Source organism: Vulpes vulpes, chromosome 4 (assembly GCF_048418805.1).
Source record: "Vulpes vulpes isolate BD-2025 chromosome 4, VulVul3, whole genome shotgun sequence".
Classification (NCBI taxonomy): Eukaryota; Metazoa; Chordata; class Mammalia; order Carnivora; family Canidae; genus Vulpes; species Vulpes vulpes.
The window spans coordinates 70,405,126-70,424,502 of NC_132783.1; the positions used below are offsets into that span (position 1 = coordinate 70,405,126).

The window sequence follows — 19,377 nt, forward strand, 5'->3', positions numbered from 1 at the left end:
GACAGTTGTGTTCATTGGTAAGAATAATCCAGGGTTTTTACAATCAAATGACTAAATTTTGGAACATCAGACAGAAGTCATGTTATAAAGACAGAAAAAGCCTGCAAAATTGTTGTGTGTGTGTTCATGTTACCGTGGAATAAAAAAAATGAGAGTCTATTGGTGTATAAGAATGTGAAGACTCAGTTGTAATTGTTATACCACAGAATATAGTCAGACTTCAAGGGTCAAGGAGGGCCACAACATAAGGATGGCTTGGCTTATTTCACAGGCAACATTTGCCCCTCCAACCATAATGAAAAGACAACCATTGAGTCAAGATGTTATCATCTCTCTCTCTCTCTCTTTTAATCCAACTCTTAGATGATCTTCTAGAAGCACCCTTTATTCTTCAGGCATGACAGGAGCTGCCCAGCGGTCATGTTGGGTTAAGAGTGAAATGAGTAGCTTTTTAGCACATTGTTCTAAATGAGAATAGCTAAATTAAATTTCTGATAAGTTTAGCTTGGGTGGATTGTGACCATGAAAATATCTTTGGGAAGTTGTCACTAAAATTAAATTTTGATTTTGGCTTCATCTTACTAGTGGTGGCTGTGAATATATCGGCCATGATTTTTAATTGAATAAGGTCAGAGCCTTGCCAATTTTGATTGATCACCATAGGACTTAAATATTCATGGAATGAAAGAGTGAACTTCTTTTTGTTTTCTGTATCTATAAAATGAACATATTAAATACTTAAGTTTATATCGAGAAGTAAATATTCTGCAAACCTCCTCTGCGCAATCTCCCATTTCTTCAGAGGAGTTTGGACTGTATTTGAGAATTGAGCTCTCAGATTTGAGCACAGAAGATCCCCCATTGGGATGGGGTGGCTTGGAGATACTTTGGGTGTTATGTTGTTCTCCTTTGATGTGGTGACTTCTGTGGCTTTGACAGCTTTGCTTGTGTGGGGTCAGTAGAAGTCCTATAGGAGACCCAGCAACTTGGGAATGAGATAAGGAATGGCTATTATAAAGTGCCCATGACTTGGACCAACCATGTTTTTTTTTTTTTTTTTTTTTTTTTTTTTACTTACCATGGTTTGTATCTGAGGCAGTGGTCTATGTATCTGGTCAGAATCTTTTACTAGGGTACTTGGTGGGCTTGAGGAATGTACCGTACTTAGGATTTGAGGGAAAACCAGGCAGATTTGGAGCTTCTTATACATAAACACTTGGAATGAAAACAAAAGAATTTCAGGATGAGTATTTTTGGTTTCAGTGAGCATCCCTGCCTCCTTTTCCCCTTGACCTCCTAAGGTTGCTAAAGTTGCATGTTTCTTTTAAATTTTAGATGTTTTTCTGAACATAGTTAATTGTAATTTGAGTCTGTGGAAAATCCCCCCCCCCTTTTTTTTATTGATCCAGGGAGTAAAAGGCCATTCTGTAAAGTCTGTTTAGCTGGACTTGGAATGAAGGGACATTTCAAGGTTGTGACATAATGAGTTTATCATGAGCAAAATAAGTGTCCTAAAGGAAATGTCTGTAATAAAATGTATTATGAAATTTAAAATGATGAATTCTAAGTTGTGAAAAAGTTCCCTGTAGGTGGAAGGGCTCTTGATAGGTCTGTCTTGCTTAATAGGCCTTTGAAAATATCTTTGATTCTAAAATTTCTTTTCAAAGTAGAGTTTCCTCAGTGTCACTAGAATTTTTTCAAATCTTTGTGCCATGCTCTGCAATTTTTATCTCCAGGCAGGGTCCCTTCAAACTATTTTTTGCTGTAGAGATAAAGCCCAAGAAGTGGCTGAGTTGAAGTGCCTTCAAGGCACTTGATATTAGTTTTATGTCATTAGGTTTGGGCATTGTCCTTTTGTCTTGCCTAGGTGGCTGCTCTAGCTAGAATAATCCATATTTTCCAGTTTATTTAGAAAGTATGAGCTTTGTTTTATGGGTCAAATTTGCTATCTATCTATCTATCTATCTATCTATCTATATCTATCTATCTATCTATCTATCTATCTATCTATCTATCTATCTAGTTAGTTAGCTAGTTACTTAGTTAGTAGTCTCCATGCCCAGCGTGGAGCTCAGTGTGCAGCCTGAAGTCATGACCCCAAGAGCAAGACCTGAACTGAGATTAAGAACTGTATGTTTAACTGACTGAGCCACCCAGGCACCTCTGCTTTTTTTTTTTTTTTTTTTTTTAAGTTTTAATATTGACATATTTCCAGATTAGAGAGTGAAAAATCATAATTTGTAGAGTTAACTACCAGGAACCTATTTGTGGGAATGTGTGATTCAAATGCTCACATATCTTTGTTCAGTTTCTGTGCTAAGCTCATACTGTTGAAGGTATAGTATTTTTGCAGAAAGTAAAGTTAAAATGGTTTGGGATTATGTATTAATATGTTTTTTTGTGTGTTTTGTTTTTTGCTGTTGTAGCAAAGTACAAGCATAATTCTTTACAACAACATAAATTTATTCTGCAGTTTCAGAGTTCAAAAGTCTGAAATGGATTTCATTGGCATATATCCATGTGTTGGCAGGGCCATGCTCCCTCCAAAGGTCCCAGGGAGAGTCCATTTCCTCGCCTTTCCCAGCTTCTAGAGGCCACTTATGTTCTTTCCTTGTGCCCCTCTTTGTCCATCTTCAAAGCCAGCAGTGTAGCATCTCTAATATCTTTCTCCTCTGACTTCTTTGTTTGTTCTATGTCTTGCTCTCCCTCTGCTTCTATTGTCACATTACCTTCTTGGATTCTGGCCTTCCTGCTACTCTCTTATAAGAACATTGGGCCTACCTGGGTAATTCAGGATTCTCTTCCTGTCTCAGGAATCTTAATAACACCTACCAAAAATCCCTTTTGCCACGTAAAGTATAGGTTCCAGGAATTAGGACATGAACATCTTTGAGGGGCTGTTGTTCAGCCTGCCATTAGAATTTAAATTTTTTGTTTCTTTTTAGCTCTTGTTTCATACATTTTCTCAGACCATTTTTGGGAATCACAGAAACATGTATTCTGTGTTCTGTTCTGGTTTTGGATGAAAATATGTTGATAAAAATACACATTTTTATAAGATTGTAGAAGGTGTCTTATATTTAACTGTGAAATTAAAGTTGGTGAAAAAAAATGAAATTTCAATATTTGCTATTTCTTTGAGGGCAGAGAGAATTTTAGTTTTGAGTCTTCTACCTAAAAGAATGACCTGCCACATTTCTTGGGTCATTAATAATTTTTTTAAATTGAGGTGTAGTTGACACACAAGAGTCTTTAATAATTTTAATAAATGTCTTGGACACACACATGCATATATATGCATGTATATATAGTGTTCCTCGACTGTATTAACCAGTAGGTGTTTGGGGTACTATGGTTTTCCAGATTTCATTGTCTAGGAGTTCTTGCTCAGCTCATTTCCTTGTCTTGGTCCGGGGGTGGGGGGTGGCTTCTCCAGTTAACCACTCATCACCTTGCACCTGAATTTGAGACCTGTTTGGTGTTTGCTTGCTTTCTTTCTTTCTTTCTTTCTTTCTTTCTTTCTTTCTTTCTTATTTTTTTAGAGCATGGGTTGAGAGTGGGCATCAGGAGGGAGGATAGGGGGAGAGGGAGAGAGAGGATCTTAAGCAGGCTTCACACTCAGTGCAGAACCCGACATGGGGCTTGATCTCATGACTCTGATACCATGACCTGAGCCAGAATCTAGTGCTTAACCAACTGAGCCCCCCAGGCGCCCCTGGTGTTTGCATCTGAAAGATGCAATTTGAGGCTCTTGGCAAGCAGTTTGCTATCGGCCATGTGTCCTCTCTCTCCTCTCAGTCAAATTGCTTCCTCTTCTCCACAAATTAAAAAGAAAGTTCATGGAGTTGTAAGATTTTTGAATGTAGAGACTTGGGTTTCTCCTATATTTATAGGCTGCCAATTAGATATAAAAAAAGTTGTTCAAATGTAATGACCTTTTAATTAATCTGTGAAGTTTTATTGTTATCTGTGATCTTCACTATTACTATTTCATCCTCATGTTGTTTTGTCTCTCTCTTATGTGAATTAAGTGAATTAAAGTGGTCTGATGCCAGCTGAAACCTAAGTAGATTATAGAGTCTGCAAAGCATAGAACAAAATAGCTCAGAGTGTAGGCTTTGTGGGATGAGCCATCAATTGAGAAGGCAACATCAATGCCTGGGATTGGTTGGATCAGATAGAGCACTGATTATATTGATAGTTGCACTTGTTCATGTTGTTCCTTAATTATGAAAGGATGAGATTAGTTTCATCTATATGTGAAAAGAGAGCCCCGAGTCTTTAATACAAAAAAAAAAGTGTGAAATTATCTAAAGATGTATATTTGATTGGATTAGTGTTCTGTTTTTTTAGTGACTTTGCATCAAAGATGAGGCCTGTTCAGGCAGGCACCGAGCAAGAATGGCATCTTTCTTACTTTTTTATTCTCATGCCTAATACTTGAGAGGTTTGAATACATAGGTTGAAAAAAGAAACTATTTTAAATATATACATTTTTATTTACAGCTGCTGCTGAAGGAAAAGGCAAAAGTGGGGAAGACTTTTTTCAGAAGGTAAGTTGCTTTGTACTCCTTTCTTGGTGATAATTAAGGAGAAATCAGCGTGTCTTAGTTGCTGCACTGGAGGCCCCTGAAAAGCTCCCTTCCCATATGAAGGAGAAAAGGTTTTGATGAGATAGCTGGAAATGCTCAGGGCAAAGAAAGCGTGAGATACTGTTTGGGAGGTAAGCATTCTCAACTTCAGGCTCCTCCTGAGGAAACTGTAATGACATTTTTGCTTGGGGGCAAAATGAAGGCAATGAAGGCTGTGTGCTGTCCTGATTAACTTCTTTCACTGCTCTCCCTGTTGCTTCTTTACTCATTTACATACCTGACCTGGACATGGAGTGGAATTCCTTACAGTTTTCCTCATTTCCGGTAAGCATGACCATGGGTGGGAAAATATAATCAATGAAAGATGCACCTTTAGACCTGTTTGCTCATTGTTGGTGACTATGTCCAGTAGGGGTCCCTGACTGTCCTCTGAGAGTTCTGAACTTCATTGGAGCCAGTCTGGTTAGTCATATATAGTAAAGGGAAAGAGGAGTGGACCTGATTGAAAAATAAGTATGAGAAGCTATGATTAGCAATTGATTATTTCTAGTCGGCTCTATTTTAAAATAAGTGTTTTGTATAAGGGAAGATGCCTATCCTTTCAAAAAAATTGACTCAAGTTCATGTTCTTCTTTATTTATTTGGATTTATTATATTTGTGTCTTTGTTGTTGGGAGCCAAAAAACATGTGTAACAACAAATATTACAGGTGTCCTGAAGTGAAATAAAGCAGCAGCTATAGATGAGGTTAAATAATGCCATGTGGGTCTTCAGCCTTTGGAAATCACCTGTGTGTAACCAGATATGGTGTTTACAGCCTCTTTATTTTCTTGCTCTGTGTGATCCACATTTTTTTCTTTTTTGTCAACTTCATCATTTTCTGCATTCTCTTCCAAGAATATGGAAGCAAATATTTTCAGCTGACATTTGTATTGCTGTTTAGTAATTCTGAAAGTATTTATTTACCACTTGCTATATTCTTCACACTAGAGAGACTAAACGGCATAGTCCTTGCCCTGAAGGAATTAGCCTGATGTCTGACAATATAGTCATAGAAATAGCAGGAGAGTCAGAGCCATGGAGGGTTAAGCACTTGACTGGAGCTTTGGGAGGTAAGAAAGGACTTCTGGAGTACTTAAGATGAGTAGTAGTTAAGTGAAGAGGTAGGCTTGGGTGGGTTGGGAGAGTATTCTAGGCAAAGAAACAAACTATATGAAGGCTAAACAGGTTGGAAGAATTCCTGTGGCACTCACACTTCAGACATTTGATTTGCACACATGACATCTGAGGCATTCATAGTTTATGTTGAGGTGAACTTATGTGAAGTGCATTTTATGTGAAGTACCTTATTTGTATGGAGGGCCTTTCCTAAAGGTGCTTAAGTTTTAAAAAAGTTTAAAAATGCTATGCTGGCCAAGTAGAACATGTCAGACCACAGTTTTCCACCTCTCTTTAGGCTCATGCTGTTGAAGTTTCTGTACTATACCTGAAGCCCCTTACTTGGCATTACCTGGTAAATGGTTCATATCCAACTTCTCATTACATGGGCATTTCAGAATCCCCTGCCTCTATCTAACGCAGGCTTACCATGAAGGAAGAGAAGACAAATAGCAGAAATCACAGATCTGCCTTGGGTTGGCTGTGAAAGTACAGATAGATGTAATTCATGGGAGGATTTTATTTCATTGTTCTTTAACTTGTGGATAGATGTAAAAAGCAGATTGTTCAGCTTTGTGTGACTGACACATTTGAAAAACTGAATCAAAACATGGTGTATGTGGTCATAAAGGACCTTCATTCTTAGAAGATTTGCTAATATTTATCGCTCTTTGTGGAGCCATATATACATTCCAACAGTTTAAATAGAAACACATGTTTGAATCCAGGAACATGTGTGTCTCCAACAAACCATGAGTTGGAATCATAGATTCCATTCTTGGTCACAGGTTAATTAAGTCCCTGAATAACTAAATAGGGGTAGTTTTTATTTATTAATTTTCTTCTTTAGTTTAGTAGAGTATCTTCCTGATAAGTGTCCATGCAGGATTTGGATAGTCACCCTGGAAAGAACCTGTGACTTAATAAAAAGCAAACATTCCAAATTCCAGAAGAGTAATTTTCAGTGTTTTGACCAGACGGGAGTAGACATTATGGTTCATCTACAGTAGAATGAAGTAATGGAGAAGTATTGAATTGTTCTCCAGGAACTTTCTTTTAGTTTCACACGTATTCCAGTTTCACATAATGACGTTTTGGGAACCATTTAAGAACAAGAAATAGGCCGCAATGCTGATCATTAGCATCTATGAGAAAAATAAATTTCTTTTCTCAGAGTTAGGCAAATGTGAAGGCTCTTATATGCTTTTTTTTTTTAATTTATTTATTCAAGAGAGACAAAGAGAGAGAGGAAGAGGGAGAAGCAGACTCCCTGTGGGGAGCCTGATGCAGGACTTGATCCCAGGACCCCAGGATCACAATCTGAGCCAAAGGCAGATGCTCAATCACTGAGCCACCCAGGTGCCCCTTATATGCTTATTATTAGAATATGTTTTGGTTTTGACTCTAGGTATCACAAAAACTAAAACTTCTCTTGAGTTGACTTTAAAATTAAAATTTGACCACCTTTGTTATTTTATAACATTTAAGTCTGGAAGGATACCTTCCCAGCTTCATACTGGCTGTCTCTAGAGAGGAGATTGGAGGAGTGTGAGACATATGTGTTACTTTGTTTTTTTGTACCATTAAAATGTATATAAAATCATAACAATATGATTATACTAAATTTAATTATTTTCATGAAAAATTAGAAGATAAATTTAAAAATCCTTATGAATAAAAAAAATCTTTAAGAATTAGATTTGGTAGATTCCCGCAAAGGGTTTAAATTGTAATTTAACAACTACTAAGGTCATCAAATATATTGTTTCAGATTTGGAGCTGTAATAGTAGTTGCTTAGTTTACACTTAAACTTCTCCTGTAGAATCACATTTCTTGTTTCAGAGATTTACCTGGTTTTCTGCATACTGTGTTATTCAATGTATTTGAAATGTTTTTTCCCCCTGGTACCCTATTAGACTATTAGACCAAAGGCTAACCTGTTCTAGCAAAGAAACCCAATGGTTTAGTGGCTTAAAAAAGTTATTTCTTTTACTTTCTTGTAACATGATAAGGAGAATATTCCCCCTTGATGGGTGGCTCTGTCCCATGCTGTCAGTTAAAGACCCAGATTTCTTCTAAGAAGTAGCTGTGCTACTTTACTTCATGTGGGTGAGCACATGTCCAAATGTGAGCTGGTAAGAAAAAGGAAGAGTATGGAGGAAGTATGCCCCAGTCTGAAGGTCCAGGCCTGGATGTGGCATATGTCACTTCTCATATTCCATTGGAGAAAAATTAGTTATGTAGCCTTACCTGTCATCATGGGTGGAGGTAGAAGGAGCATATGGAAGGAGGATTGATTTTGCAAGCATTGTCTACCAAAAGATGGATAGTTATGAAAAATGTATGTGGTCGGAGTATAAGGTCTTCCTGTGGTATGCTTTGAAACCTTTTATGTTAGTTTGTTAGGGCTACTAAACACTGTACCACGAACTGGGTGGCAACAGAAATTGGCTACCTTACAGTTCTGGAGATAGGAGTCCAAGAGCAAGGTAGCAACAGGGTTGGTTCCTTCTGAGCTGTGAGGGAGAATCTGTTCCATTCCTCTCTGAGTTTTTGGTGATTTGCTTACCATCTTTGGTGTTCCTTGACTTGTAGAAGCGTCTTCCCCAACTCTGCCTTTGTCTTCACAGGCATCCTCCTTGTGTGTGTCTCTATCCAAATTTTCTCTTTTTATAAGGACATTGGTCATACTGATTAGGGCTCACTCCAGTGATCTCAGCTTACTAATTACATCAGCAATGACCCTATTTCCAAATAAGGTCGCATTCTGAGGTACTGGGAATTAGGATTTCAACATAGGAAATTTTTTTGTGGGACAGAATTCAACCTATAAACACTTCTAAATGGGGGAAATCATTCTGTAGAAAAATTTACTATAATTAGAAAAATTTCCTAAAACTGTAAACTGTATTTATCATGTATTAATGTATACATTTTAACTGCCTAGTCATTTATACTAAATTTGTTTTTTTTCCTTATTATGAGTCATTTCTAAATTGTCTAGAACAAATATATAAGTAACAGAAGAAAGGGAAAAAAATGTAATCTGTCATCCCATCTTTGAAGGAGAACTATTTATATACCCTTCACATTTTTTCTGTGTATATTAAAAATGCATGTAGAGTGCTTTTTAAAAATATTCTCTGATTGGCTGATAGAATTATAAATCAGACTGCATTGGATACATTCCAAGTGTTTTTATGCTTTGCAAGATCTCCAGTAGTTGTATTTTTTATTCTTTGGCTCTAAATACTCACAAAAGGGAGGGAATGTATACAACTTTATCAGTATTCTCTGTAGTTCGTTGTCCACCTCTTATGGCAACTTTAATTGAAACACATGGAAATGATCTGCCAGGAGTTTTACAGTTCTTTGGGCAGTTGTTCATGGCTTACTCACTGTCTGTCCTGTTTCCTTTTAATCAGTTCTTCCCCCCCCCCCTTTTTTTCTTGTGAAATGGCCAGCTTGGAGGGAAAATGTGTTCCAGTATATTAGGTGGGGATGAGTATAGGGATTGTGCTACAAGTGTGACTCATCAAAGCACAGTGCTTTATTTAGGAATCCTGAATCCCAGTGGTTGAAGAAGACAAAATCCAGTCAACATCATAATTGATGAAAGCCAGGTTTTCCATTGCATCAGGTTATATACATTATTTCTCCCCAAAGTACACATCACACATTTTTAATATAGGGACATTTTATAGTCTTAAAATGTGTCAGTTTGGAAAACTGATCCATAAACTATGGATTTCCATGAAAGCTAACAGTAAGACTAACATAAATAAGATACTGTTTGGTGACTTATGTGGCATATTTTTAGTACCCTCAAACCCATCCTCTTAAGGCAAACAGATTACTTTTGTCATTTTAAGCCTGGAAAGTAGCAAGTGTTGTCTTCTGGGGAAAGTTGTGGATAGAGTATTTGTTTCCCTCTGTACCACAGAATGAGTGTTTCAGGTGATCTTAGATGAGGACTTCTTTAAACTTTTTACAGGGCAAGGGCTAAGGCAGAAATTATAAAATTGCTTCTAATTTTTCCACTTTCATTATTAGTATGTGTTGAATAGATCATAGTCCTCTGGTAATAGAGATAAGTTTTGGTTTAATTATTTAAAAATGAATTCAATTAACTATAGCCCATGATATAGTTTCTCTAACACTGAGAATTTATGTTTAGACATTTTAAATTCTATTTAAATAAAATTAGGATATTTTAAAGTTTTGATCTTTGTTTCAATAAGTAATGTATTCACATGGTTCACAATTCAAACATTACAAAAACGTGTACATAAAGTGAAGAGTATTTGGTGTCACAGTACTGAAGATGTGTGGAGAAGGCTATGCCGATTATAGTGTTGATTTTAATCTTATGCAAGAAAAATCACCAATGGGTGTCTCCACTAACGGGCAGTTAAGTCTTGAAGCTAACATTCAGAGATGCTGACTTTTTATTCCTGATTATAACAGTATGGCCCTGAAAGTAAGTTTCAGTGAGAAACTTTGTCCTCATGGTTCTTTCCTATTCCTGACTTAGAAAACTGGAACAACCCCCTGAAATAGGTTGTCTGGTCATGTTTTTGAAAGTTGTTAAAGGTAAGAATTGATCTTATTTTTTTTTTTAAGAGATTTATTTATTTATTTGAGTGAGAGGGAAAGAAAGAGTATGGGGGAGGGGCGGAGGGAGAAAGAGAGACTCCTCAAGCAGACTCACTGCTGAGTGCAGAGGCAGACTTAGGGCTCCATACCAGGACCCTGAGGTTATGACCTGAGCTGAAATCAAGAGTCAGACACAACTGACTGAGCCATCCATGCACCCCGTGATCCTGTTTTTATGCCTTATAATTTGTTCTTTATTATCTGACAGATAAGGGTGAATGAGAAAAGATAAGAAAAAGGCCATCTAAGTAACATGTTCATCATTCTTCTAGTCTTCTAAGTTCTGTTTTGATATTTTATCTGACATGAGAAGCCTAGGTTTTAGGCCCATGTTTGTAGTGTGCTGTATAAATACATGTAGAGTTCTATCATCATGTTATATTTTGGCTCTATTTCTGGCAGCCATTTCACACAAACAATTTATGAAAATCCATTTTGTCTTTTATTCCTCTCTCTGCAACCATGGAGTAGGGGATGTCATTAAGATTCCTGTAAACTATATGTTGATGGTAGTCAATAATACCCTAATTACTACTATGATTTTTTAAAGTAAGTAATAATAATTTTAAGTCAGTATCGGGTGAAGTTTAGTTTTTTTCCAGTTAAAATATTCTTTCTTCTTGAAACCAAACTCAAAGCATTGGGTCATGTGGAAAATCAAATGGAATTTGATTTGAAATAGGTTTTTAAAGAAGGGTCACTAAGTAGGACTCTGGATTAGTGGCATGTAGTATACCTTGGATAGAATGACAATTGAAAGGTCCATTTAAGTGATTTATTGATCTGATTTTTAAAAGGCTTTTATATTATATTGTAAAATGTTCTACCTGAATGGATTAAAGTGTTTAATTCCTATAATTGTCAGCATTTCTCTTAATTGAAAAATATTGAGATACAAACTGCTTTATTTATGGGTGATATTAAGATTTCAGAACAATTTTCACATTACACAGGTAAACAAGAATTACATTAATAAACTGATAACATGGGATCCCTGGGTGGTTCAGTGATTGAGCATCTGCCTTCGGATCAATGTGTGATTCCAGGATTGAGCCTGCATAGGGCTCCCTGTAGGGAGCCTGCTTCTCCCTCTGCCTGTGTTTCTCTCTGCCTCTCTCTCTGTGTCTCACATGAATAAATAAATAAAAATCTTAAAAAAAATAAACTGACAGCATACGAATATAAATGTATTTGTGGTGGTTAGAAGCATTTTCTCAAGATAGTGGCATTAATTATTTCTGAAGAAGGATTAAGTTTGATTAGTTCTAAAAAAAAAGTTTGATAAGTTCTTTGTTTTTTTTTTAAAGATTTTATTTATTTATTCATGAGAGACACAGAGAGAAGACAGAGACACAGGCAGAGGGAGAAGCAGAATGCCCACAGGGAGCCCATGTGGGACTCGATCCCAGAACTCCAGGATCATGCTCTGAGCCAAAGGCAGACGCTCAACCACTGAGCCACCCAGGTGTCCCAGGTTTGATTAGTTCTAGTCACAGGGGCCTTGCATTTGCTTTGGTAGTCTGTATATGTATGTATATTTAATTATGTCCTTTGATTGTCATATGATTTAAATTATTTTTAAATCTAAGACAAATTCAGTCTTGTATATACATAGGACACCATCAGATGTGTCTGAAAATCATTGTAAAAGGATATTCATTGTGGTAATATGTATAATAATTAAAATTAAATTAAAAGTAACCTAATTGCTTAATTTAATGCTTGAAACATGCTATCTCCAAACTTTATATTCTTAGGTAGGCATTAAAAATAATACTTTTTTGGTAAATATTTAATGACTTGAGAGAATGATTATCATATAAATGCAAAAATCAGGACAAGAGGTATATAAACAGCTTGATTCAAATTTTCATGCCATATATTTATGCCTTGAAAAATGATTGGGGTTGGAATTATGCCAAATGATAACAGTGATTGTCTTGGAAGTGAGATTATTCTTTCATTTGTATTCTTTCTCTATACTTTCCTGTAGTGGGTATCTAAAACTTATAAAACCAAGATTAACAACCACTACCACCTCATGGAGAAAAGCAGGTCATCATGGTTAATAGTTTGAGGTTGCTCATGTATGCATAAATTGTTGTCAGTTTATAGCATATACAATATTTTGTTGAAAGGAGTCTGAGAGGTCTTAGTGCTAATTTTTTTAGAAAGGCTCTCCCCATTTGCCCTTGTTTTGCCATTTTGAGGTGTAACAATTTTTGAAGATGGTTTTTACAACATTCCATGTCTTCTTCACACTAAAGTTACTTAGTTTCTGATTTATCGTATGACTTAATTTTCAGACCTCTCAAACAATTCTATTCACTTTCAGGAGCAGGGTCACTGTCCCGTCTTATATCTAGCAACAGTATTTTGTCTGTACAATTATAGTGAGGCCATAATATCTGTGATATTGATGTGATTCAAAAGTAGATAAAGATTTCATATCCATCAGATACTGTGTACATTGATACAGACATGTAGAATTGATATTTCTTGCCATTCTTCACCCAACTGAAGAAGGAAGGCTAGCCCTGATTCATTGCTAGGTACATGACATAAAATGGTGATACTTGATTTCAGACTGGCAGGTCACGCTCACTTAGATACAGTTCACATGCTCTGTCTCTCACTCTAAGCCCTCCACCTCACATTTGGCTTGGAGATGACGTGGCCATTATTGTGACCAGCATAGCAAAGCATAGAAAGCATGTCTATGAAAGATCTTACCTGGCTCTGTGACTCATTGGTCAAAATTCCTGTGTGATTTTCTTTCTTTATTATGGATTCCATAAAGTTATCCTATAGGATAAAAGACTCAGCCGAAGGATTATAGTCCATAAAATGATGGGGTCAGTCTAGTCCCATTTAGTGTGACTCCAGTGAATACTGTGATATTTAGTAAAGAGTTTAAGCTTTATTGATTTAAAGTAGGTCCACAGAAGAATTAGTACATTTTAAAGTTGGATATGGTAATATTTTTCTCTTCTAGACAGTGCTCTGAATAGTCTTGGGTTGAATTTTTTCAAGATCAGACAGTTAGCTGGTGGCCACCGACTTGAAGAGTACTTTTCTATGACAATGTTTGACTCTTTTTTTTATTGTTAATAAAACATAAATGATTTTCCTTAAATCATCAATTATCATCCCCTCTTGGGTGGTCTGTGCTTCTTTAGTTAAGAGGATGTCTATCTTTTTTTTTTTCCAAACTGTATCCAGCTTTATTAAAGATACTTTTCATAAACACTCATGGTATTTCAGGCAGGACATGGGCAGACAGTCGTTAACAGTATACAACAACTTTCAAACTCCCTTCTTCAATGGACTACCAAAATCAGAAAGCCACTATAAAACCCAATGAAGTCTTCATGTAATGCTCTGAACTGGGAAAAGTTTAGAGTGAGGGTTGACAGTTCACATTTAGCATGTTATTTAATAACTTTTCACAAGCTGACCCTGACTTTCAGGAAGTGAAATGAAAATGTCAGAAATATCAATCTGAAAATCCACAAGCTAAAAAAGGAATTCTTTTGAGGGACACCATCTGATTGGTGGCACTGTAAAATCCAGATTGCCTGACATACTGGGAACCATTTCATGGGGTCAGGTTCCAATAGGTCTCTGGGTTTAAGCAAGTCAAGTCTATGTTGAAGGCAGAGAGGGAGAAGAGGACATTAAAAAAAATGAATTTTAGTTTTTCCACGCCACCAAGGTGGCTCATGTGTGTCAACATCAAGGAATCCCTCCTCCTGGGAGCCAAGAGGAAGTTTCTCAAAACTAGAAGGGAAAGTTGTTTTTCCCCTTGCTATCAAACTACCTTCAGAAATATTCTATTATGCCCTTCCCCCAAAACAACAATAAAGTCTTCTGTGTGCTAACAACATAGCTTAAAAAAAAAGTAAAACAAAATTCTGCAATTTTATAAAACTTGATAAAAAATAGTATTTCAAACTGTACAGTCACCAGAAGTACACAGTTATCAAAAATGCACACACTTCACTTGGCATCTCCAGCACCTTCAGCTTTCTGTGCCAGGTCTGTTTTGGCTTCTCCATTTTCTGCAGGGTTATTTCCATCCTTGCCAGCATCAGCTTTCCCTTTTTTCCCTTTGGGTACCTTCTCTCCCTTCTTTGCAGGGGCCTTTTTAGGCTTGGGTTCTGGCTTTGGAGGAGCAGGTTTAGCAGATAACCTTGCAGATCTTCTCTGTGGCTTATCCTTCACCTTGGCTTTATCTCCTTTAGTATCCCCTTCAGCCTTTCTCTTGGGCATGGTGGTTACCGCGGCGGGATGTAAGTGCTGGACGCGGGAATTCAGCAGCACGCGGGCTTTGGCCGGTCTGGGGGTCGTTCTCGCCTCTTCTTCACACTGCTCCAAGATAATGTCTATCTATAAAGCTACAAGTTACGCTAAGAGTAGGGCTCTGAAGTAAGGTTGTTATAGTGCATGAGAGGGATAACTACGAGACTGGAGGCAAATTAACATGGTAAAATAAATGGTATGGATTTTGTAGTCCTTTATATCTTGTTGTAACAGGTTTCAAAATCACATTGAGGTTAGTTGTTTTGAAGTTTCTACCTCTGATATCTTATTCTATCTAGAAGACTTAAAATAATGGTTTGTTGTAATCTCATGAACCAGTCTTTCCTTGAATTTTGGGACACCCTTTTTTTTTTTTTTTTAAAAAAGAACAACCTTTTTCTTGATTTGCTTAGTATTTTGCATGTTTTAAAGACAAGGTAGATTATTTTGGAATTTATTCTTTTGGTAATTCAAGTCTTACTTTGTGTCTCTGAATAGTACTTTTACATATATGTGCTTCATTGTATGCCTGCTTTCCCACAGACCCACTGCGAAAAAGGAGAGGAGCAAGCTATATTTTGCACTACCTCACTCTGTTGCCTAGCTCATCCAGCCACAGTCAATGGGTCTAGTTGTGGGTACCAGAGCTGCTGATAAACTTTCTGTAGGCAGCGGCCATGCCCAGTGTGATGGGCTTTGAAAACTCACTGAATGATACTCATCTCTAACAAATTGGGAAGCTAAGACCTTGAGAGGTAGTGGGAATGGAGTGGGAAAGGTCTTGATGTAGTAGGATGGGGTGAGGGAGAAATCAGGGGGACGGAATTGTCCAAGGAAAAGCTGGACTTATAAGGAGAAGCAGCTGTCAGTAAGCAGAAGCAGTCCATCCGCAGAAGGGAACTTGGAGCAAAAGAGAGAGGTAAGCAGACAGAGCAGAAGTGAACTACGCCCCTACAGAGAGCTGGCAGTTTGTGTTGCTTCTCAAAGTTTGATCTGTAGGCATCCTTGTAGTCCTTTCTCCCTTTCTTGTGTAGTTGAGAAATCATGAGGCCTTGTAGTCAAGATGCAGACTAAAACATATAAAAGGCATCCAATTACTTGAATACTTATATAATTGTTTCTCTTTAAAAAGCTTATGCATTATGTGTAGTTTAACTCCTCATTGGTTCAAATTAAATTTTATCCTTAAAGGAGCAGTGCTCTTTAGATGAAACATAAGGATATTTTCTTAAAATCCTTTTTCTTAAAACCTGTCATTGGAATGAATGAATATATATATATATATATATATATATAGCAACAATACCACAGTGTGTTTAAAACATGAAAAAAACACTATACTTGTGTATGATGAACACTTTATATATATATATATATATATATATATACACACACACATACACACACACACACACACACACACTATATGTGAATAGTATTCTTATTTAGGGTGTGTTTCTTTTTGCTAGTCCGTTGCCAGCATTATTCAAGGAATAGTAAGGTCATTGCTATTAATATCCTAGGTGGAAAAAGCTGGTGCTGTCCTTATTTTCCAAAAAGATTTTGTTGTGGGATTTCTTCTTTTTGGCCGTTGACATTAATGTTGTTTTAGTCAATATTATACCTTTTGTGGGAAGTTTGTAGTCAGCCAACATGCAGAGGGATTAGTACAGCATGAAACATTTTCTGTTTTTCTTAATTGTGGTTAAGGAGAACTCTTTGTTACTCTATGCCTCTTTATGTAACATGATCCTTGAATTAAGTTATTAAATATTCTGAATGTTATTCTCTTATTTTGTACATTTAACAATTGCGGCTTGTCGCAAACTAGTTCTTTTGCAGTTTTTTTTTTTTTAATTTCTTTGGGCATAAATTCCTTCTTGAAAGAGTTGCCATTTGACACTTTAAGTGATGAAAAAATAGATCTTATTACCTTTCTTTTTTCTTTCCTTTGGTGAAATCAAAATGCTAGGAGAAGTGTGTAAGTATGTGTTTCCTTCCTTAGCATTTACTGCTTTTAGTACTGTGGTCACCCTAGATTATCAGTCATTCAGATTTTCTGCTTTTTAATGGTTAAAGTGATGATAGGTGAGGAATGAAGGAATTTAGCCAGAGATGAAACTAACTACTGGCAAATATATAGAAGCTTCTGTATTTCTTTCTTAGTTTTTTCTTGTGTTCACCATCAATTACTTTTTTGAGAGAATAAAACCACCCCAGCTTCAATTCCCATGTGCCTGTTTACTTTGGAGTTACCAGGAAACCTTAATCTACTGTGAATGAGCAAACGTTTAACTTAGTTTGAAGTTGTTTTCTTAAATCGACTTCTTGTTAATTTTCCTGTGGGATCTTTGAAGACAATGGTCATCAGTCAGTAGGAGGTGCTGTTTGAGGAACTCTGTGGCATGTTCCCTAGGTTTGCAGGTTTGGAGAGCCTGTTTTCCTTGTCATTCATTCATTCATTTTAAATCCATCCATTCACTCATTTTTAAAGATTTTTTTTATTTATTCATGAGAGAGACACAGAGAAGAGAGGCAGAGACACAGGCAGAGGGAGAAGCAGGCTCCACGCAGGGAACCTGACTTGGGACTCAGTTCCGGGTCTCTAGGATCACACCCTGGGCCGAAGGTGGTGCTAAACCGCTGAGCCACTCAGGCTGCCCTTTCTTGTCTTTTAGCTAGTACCTTGAGAGGGAGATATTCACAAAATCGAGGACATAGTATATTTCAGTACTTAATTGGAACATGGATATGTATTTCCTCTCATTTGAGTATCCTCATATATACTTTATACATATTCCCTCTCATACATTAAAAATATGATGAGACCTCATAATCTGTGAATCTAAAAACTCCAGTTTCTTCTAGGGTCCATGAGACTGTTAAAGAAGAAATAATTTCTACTTTCAAAGAGTTTTCAAGCAAAGGGAGAAAATGCTTATAGAAGGGGCTAGGGTAAATGATTATGTATTGGCTTTACAATAGGATGCCCCTCATGAGATACTGTCCTCCCTGGGAGCTAGACACTGTTCAAATACAGGACTGTAGAGGGAAAAGGTGGCTCTGTGGCCTCTGTCCTCAAGAAGGTCACACTCTAGAGTAGAAAGTGAGTAGGGATATGAGGGGCATATGAAATGAGTATGATTACCATGTTGGGTAAGATTAGGTAAGATTTTATGGAAGAGTTTCTGGCAAAGAGCAGGGATTAGATTAGATTAAGATGTCTCCCAATCTGTGATTTCATGACTAGTACCTTAAGGCAAAGTGGAATGGCATTCCTTGCAAAAAGAACCAACTAAGTGCCTTTGCAAAGGTAAAACAAGGGATGGGGAGACTGTGTCTCTCTCATAATGGTTCAGAAAACAAATGAGTTGAAAGTGATATATATCATATTTTTGACTTGGGAGACTCTCCCAAGTCAGGGCTTATGGGAAGGCTGCAGGGCCTTATGGTTTTAGGATAGGACTTCATGTTTTTCATTGTTTGGAAAAAGCACAAACAGTTCTATAATATTGTTGGCAACTCTTCCTAGTTTAGAATTGAATGACCGTAATATTTATTTGGGGAGACTACTTTATGGATTCTTATGTTGAGAAAAAATTCCATTTGTTATTTATTATTGAAACATGTTTATATTTTTTGCATTTTATAGTAAAATGTTTTCTTCTTTAGTGGAGTTTTTTTTTCTCTAATTTTTTCTTGAGGTGGTGTTGATGGTGTGAAGTTCTCATGCAATAGGATAGTTCATCACTATTAGAAATACTGTTAATCCTTTGTTATGAAGTGGAAAATTGTAAGTTAATTATGCACAGATTCAAGTGAAAAGTTGAGAGAATGAGTAGGATTTGAAATACAGATTAAATTTAGGAGATCCCGTTGTCTGTATTTATTATCTCCTGAAAGATGGTGAATTTTAAGAAGCTAACCATACATTTTGCAATATAATTTGTTTTGCAGCCTTTGACCTTATTTTAAGTGCTGGGTTTAGGGATGTATTATTACTTTCTTCTTCCCACTACTTTACTTGGATGATAATTGCATTCTCCTATACTTTGAAACATGGGTTTGCGACTGCTGTAATGCCTTCATTGCATTTTGCATGATAAGATTTCCAAGTTTGGAATGATGGCTATAAAATAAATAGCATTGTTTTAGTAAGTCCTGAACCTTCCATGGTGTATATTTTTTTTAAAACGTCTTTTTCAGAAAGACAGTTGAAAGTTTTGTCTTTACAGTTTACTTCTAGCTGTGTTTTATGGAAATCAAACTAAAACTTCTGAGACCAATGGTTCAAATTTGGCAAATAATAGAAAATTTGGTTCTATTTGTATAAAATTAAAGATACCCTTAAATAAATCTTTGGCTACCAATTTAGCATACTGTAGTACTTGTGTGAAATCACCAGTATAATGAGTACAGAGAAGAGAAGGCCAAGAATATTTGAGATCTAGTATCATATATAGAATAAATACAGGCAATTCTCAATTTTTCAGGGACAGATATTCCAGCTGAATTAACTGGAGTTCATATAGCCATTCTCATTTCCCAAACACTACAATTAACCATTTCATTGTTGGTAAAATCTTAATTCACAGCAGTGTTCTTAGGTGTCCTTGGTGTGGTGTGTCTTTTCCTAAGGACCTTTTAAAAATAACTGATGCTGAAACT

At 36.6% G+C, this 19,377-nt stretch overlaps 1 protein-coding gene and 1 pseudogene across 16 annotated transcripts in view; one reads left to right on the forward strand and one right to left on the reverse strand.

The window, feature by feature from the left end:
• Window positions 1–19,377, forward strand: part of BICC1 (BicC family RNA binding protein 1) — a 270,924-nt gene that overhangs the window by 87,821 nt on the left and 163,726 nt on the right. For 12 of the 16 annotated variants that reach the window (XM_072756030.1, XM_072756039.1, XM_072756033.1 and 9 more), the window contains exon 2: window positions 4,507–4,553. The exons of 3 other annotated variants lie outside the window; for them this stretch is intronic. Coding sequence is in view for 5 of the 13 variants with exons in the window: in XM_072756028.1 (XP_072612129.1) it covers window positions 4,507–4,553 (47 nt within the window). In the remaining 8 variants the exon portion in view is untranslated. One more of the 16 variants, XM_026013525.2, reaches the window with a different exon arrangement.
• Window positions 14,318–14,679, reverse strand: LOC112931047 (non-histone chromosomal protein HMG-17 pseudogene; annotated as a pseudogene).